General features: G+C 60.4%; 1 protein-coding gene across 4 annotated transcripts in view; it reads right to left on the bottom strand.

Annotated features, from left to right (window-relative positions):
• Positions 1 to 3: 3 nt before the first annotated feature.
• Positions 4 to 3,869, bottom strand: part of ABCB9 (ATP-binding cassette, sub-family B (MDR/TAP), member 9) — a 25,632-nt gene continuing 21,766 nt past the window's right edge. For 3 of the 4 annotated variants that reach the window (XM_012663566.1, XM_012663568.1, XM_012663567.1), the window contains 2 exons: positions 3,100 to 3,236; positions 4 to 1,061 (listed from right to left, as the gene is read on the bottom strand). In XM_012663566.1, the coding sequence (XP_012519020.1) occupies positions 801 to 1,061; positions 3,100 to 3,236 (398 nt within the window). In that variant the 3' untranslated portion in view covers positions 4 to 800. Of the gene's footprint in view, positions 1,092 to 3,099; positions 3,237 to 3,869 lie in introns of all 4 variants that reach the window. The other variant, XM_012663565.1, reaches the window with a different exon arrangement.

Below are 3,869 nucleotides of genomic sequence, written 5' to 3'. Positions count from 1 at the left end.
GCAAACATCCGAAGGGCTCCCGAACAGCAGCGCGGCAGGGGTGGGTGTGGGGGAGAGGGGCTGCCAGCCGGTGGGCGGGGTCGGGCAGGGCCAAGGGCTAAAGCGCTGGGTGCGGGGCTGGGGGTACCCCCGAGGCCCCGCCAGGCCTGGCCAGCCCCTCGCTCCCCCAGTCGAGGTGCGCGGTGGTTCACAGTGAGACTGGCTTAGATCGGCAGGGCAGTGGGGGCGGGGCACCGGCGCCTTCCACTCCCCCCACCCCCCTCGGCCTGACTCAGGGAGCTGGGAAGAGGGACAGATGGGAAGGACCGCCCCCTGTGTCTCCCGCTGGGACAGGGAAGCCCCTTCTCTGGAGCGGCAAAGGGTAGAGGCCTAGTACTCTTCCCCAGGTTTTAAGAAGGGCCGTTTGCTCCTGGCTCAGAAGTTTCAAGAACATTTGGGTGAACTTGCCCACCATTTCTCCCAATTAGAAAAGTGATTTTGAAATCTAGGAGTTGACTGGGGTGCATCAAACCAAGCAGTAAAAAACCTGGTCGGATCTAGGTTTAAAAACATAGCTCTACCTTCGCGGAGGAGCCCGGGGAGGTGGGTGGAGGGGCCCGTGGTACTGCGGGGCAGGTGGGCCCCTGGGCACAGGGTGGGAACCAGGGACAAGACGCAGGAAGCGGTGATCCGTGGGACGTGGTAGGTCGCCCTCCAGCGCTGTGGGCCTGGGCTCGGGGGGCAGCTGGGGGCTCCCACGGGCACATCTACCAGGTGGGCGCCGGGGCCTCTGCCCCACTGGGGGCGGCAGGAGCTGTCGGTCAGGCCTTGCCACTGCCATCGCCCGGTGGCTCCTTGTTGCTGGCCGTGTGGTCCGAGCCGGGCTCGAGCCCCAGCATCTGCCGCTGCACCAGCTTGGCGTAGAGGCCGCCCTGGGCCAGCAGCTGCTGGTGCGTGCCCTGCTGCACCACGCGGCCCTTGTCCAGCACCACGATGAGGTGCGCCCGCTCCACGGTGCTCAGCCGGTGCGCGATGATGAGCACCGTGTGCTTCTGCAGGTTGCCGTGGATGGCCTGCTGGATCTGGGGGGACAGCGGGGGGTGGGGGGGTGGCTCGCCACACACGGCACGGCCCCGGCCACCCACAACCCCGCTCGCTGCGCTGCCACCTCTAAGCTAATGCCTGGCCTGAGACTCAGCTCCTCATTCGTAAAGCCAGGCCTGGAACGGGACCTGCTTCCTGGGTTTTCGTTTCAGGGAGGGAGGTGCTCGGCGAATGGGAGAGCGGCCCTAACCTGGCTGCTTCTCTAACCTTTGTTTGGTTTACCGCATCGCTGTCAGTCCCCAAGCCCCAGCCAACAAATCCGGGAGGCCCTTCAATCGCCCAGCTTTGTCTGCCCACCGAATCCACCTCATCAGCGAATCCAGCAGCTTGTATGTCCCGCCTTTCCCTCCGTCACTTCTCACCTGGTGCATCCAACTTTCCCCACCCGGCTCCTCATCCCTTCCCCACATGGATTTACAATTTTTTTTTTTTTTTTTTTTTTTGAGACAGAGTCTCACTCTCTTGCCCGGGCTAGAGTGCCGTGGCGTCAGCCTGGCTCACAGCAACCTCGAACTCCTGGGCTCAAGCGATCCTCCTGCCTCACCCTCCCGAGTAGCTGGGACCACAAGCACGCACCACCATGCCCGGCTAGTTTTTTCCACATATATTTTTAGCTGTCCAATTAATTTCTTTCCAGTTTTTGGTAGAGACGGGGTCTCGCTCTTGCTCAGGCTGGTCTCGAACTCCTGAGCTCAGAATGATCCGCTCGCCTCGGCCTCCCAGAGAGCTAGGATTACAGGCGTGAGCCACTGCGCCCAGCCGGATTTACAATTTTTTAATCTGTGGAGTCTGTGTCTCCCTATGACTGTGTCCTCACTTCTCTCTGTCCAGCCTCCAGCCACAGTGACGTTTTTATTTATTTATTTTTTGTAGAGACGGTGTCTCTCGATACGCTGCCCCAGCTGGTCTTGAACTCCTGGCCTCAAGCAATCCTGCCTCGGCCTCCCAGAGTGCTGGAGGATTTACTGTTTGTTCCACCTGCCGACAGGCCCGAGCTCCCTTTCTTAGGGCGTTTCCTAAAAAGGGTTTACAGCTGTGAATCCTTCCTCTGTCCCTGAGAGACGGGTATGTGTTTTCTACGACGCAGGGTGTCTCTTACGGACCTGAAAGCCGGCCCCTTGCAATGGAGGCCTCGGGAGGGAGACAGCCCGTCTCCCGTGTCTGTGGGAGGACAGACTCCTAACTTCCGAGACTGCCAACGAGACACGGTGGCCTCCGGGCCTGTGCACCGAGCACCCCGTCCGCTTCCAGTGGACCCCTGGCTCTCCCTCCCTGCTTGTCACTTTAAAACGCCCCCCACAAACGGGAACGGAGCGCCGCGTTCCCCTCCTGTCAGTAGTTGCCGCGTAAAATCTGCTTTCACAGCTTTCGCTAGTGTCCAGCTGTGTTTGCCTTTGACAACGGGGACCCCGCCCGATCTCTCTGCGTCACGACCGTTCATTTTCTTTGCAGCACAGGCCACAGGCTGAACTCATGCCAGCTTCCTTGTTTACTCTCCGTCTTCCCCACAGGGAGGCAAATGCCATAGGGACGGGGGTCTTTATCTGGTCGGCCACCAACGTGACTCCCCGTGCCTAGAATGGAGTCTGGTGCCTGGGAGGAGCTCAGGAGCCACCTGCGTGATGAGTGAGTCAATCCACGCACAGACGGGGTGGCCAGCCAGGTACCCGTACGCTGCTGGCCCTCGTTACCAACGACCGTGAGACTCAGAGAGCGGAACAGGTGGCTCAAAGTCACACAGTTATAAACTGCAGGGTGGAGCTTCTCGATTCTGACGCCTACTCTTGCCCCACTGTACACAGCTCTAGTTTTCTCTACAGCCAGGAGGCGGGCCCTCCTCCTTGGCTCCCGTTCCCAACACCGGGAATTCACCAGGCCAGGAAGCTGATGGCCTGGGACAGCCCTTGGGGCCACCTCTGAGCCCTTCCCAGCACCCTCTGCTGGGGAGGGGAGGGCCCTGGCCACCTGGAGTGGCAGCCTGCGCCAGCGTCACCCGCCACCCTGCCTGCCACTCACCAGGTACTCGCTCTCCGCATCCAGAGCGCTGGTGGCTTCGTCCAGGATGAGGACCGGTGGGTTCCGCACCAAAGCCCTGGCCATGGCCACCCGCTGCTTCTGGCCACCCGACAGCTGGGCGCCCTTCTCCCCCGTCTCTGCGTGGCGGAGGCACAGGGCACGTTAGCGGGGGTGAGGCCGGGCAGCCCGGGGAGGAGTCAGAAGCTGCTGCCTGGAGCCTGGCTTTCCAGGGAGAGCTTCAAAGGGCCACCAGCTGGAGACACCAACAGCTGGAAGCTATGAAATGATGCCGCTCGCCCTGTTTATAAGCGGCATGCAAATGAAGCCCACATGCGAACTGACACGAAGCTACCCCTTTTCACCCATCCACTGGGCAGAAACCCTAACGCTTGCTAGGACACTGTGCCCGTGGGGCGCAGGGAGGCGGGCACTCTCCCGCCCTCTAGGTGCAGTCGGTGGGATCCCCAGGGCTCCCAGGAACAGCCTGGGTCTGTCAGTCCCCGCTGTGCAAAGGCTGTGGACCACAGCGACAGAGGCGCAGCCCTGGGGCCAGCAAGACTGCCTCGGTGACTTTTCCCTACAGATGGACTTTCTCCCATGCACGATGACACAGGCACAGGTTGTGGGTGACTCACAGCATTGTTACTGCAAAAAAAGAACAAATCAACTCAAATGTCCATCAATAGGAAACCGAGTGAATAAATTATTAAGTAAATTATTGTAAAAGCCCATATCCTGGAATTCTATGCAGCTGAAAACAAGAGTAGGAG

This window comes from Propithecus coquereli, unplaced genomic scaffold, assembly GCF_000956105.1.
Source record: "Propithecus coquereli isolate 6110/MARCELLA unplaced genomic scaffold, Pcoq_1.0 Scaffold81, whole genome shotgun sequence".
Lineage (NCBI taxonomy): Eukaryota > Metazoa > Chordata > Mammalia > Primates > Indriidae > Propithecus > Propithecus coquereli.
This window is presented reverse-complemented; position numbering and strand designations above follow the sequence as displayed.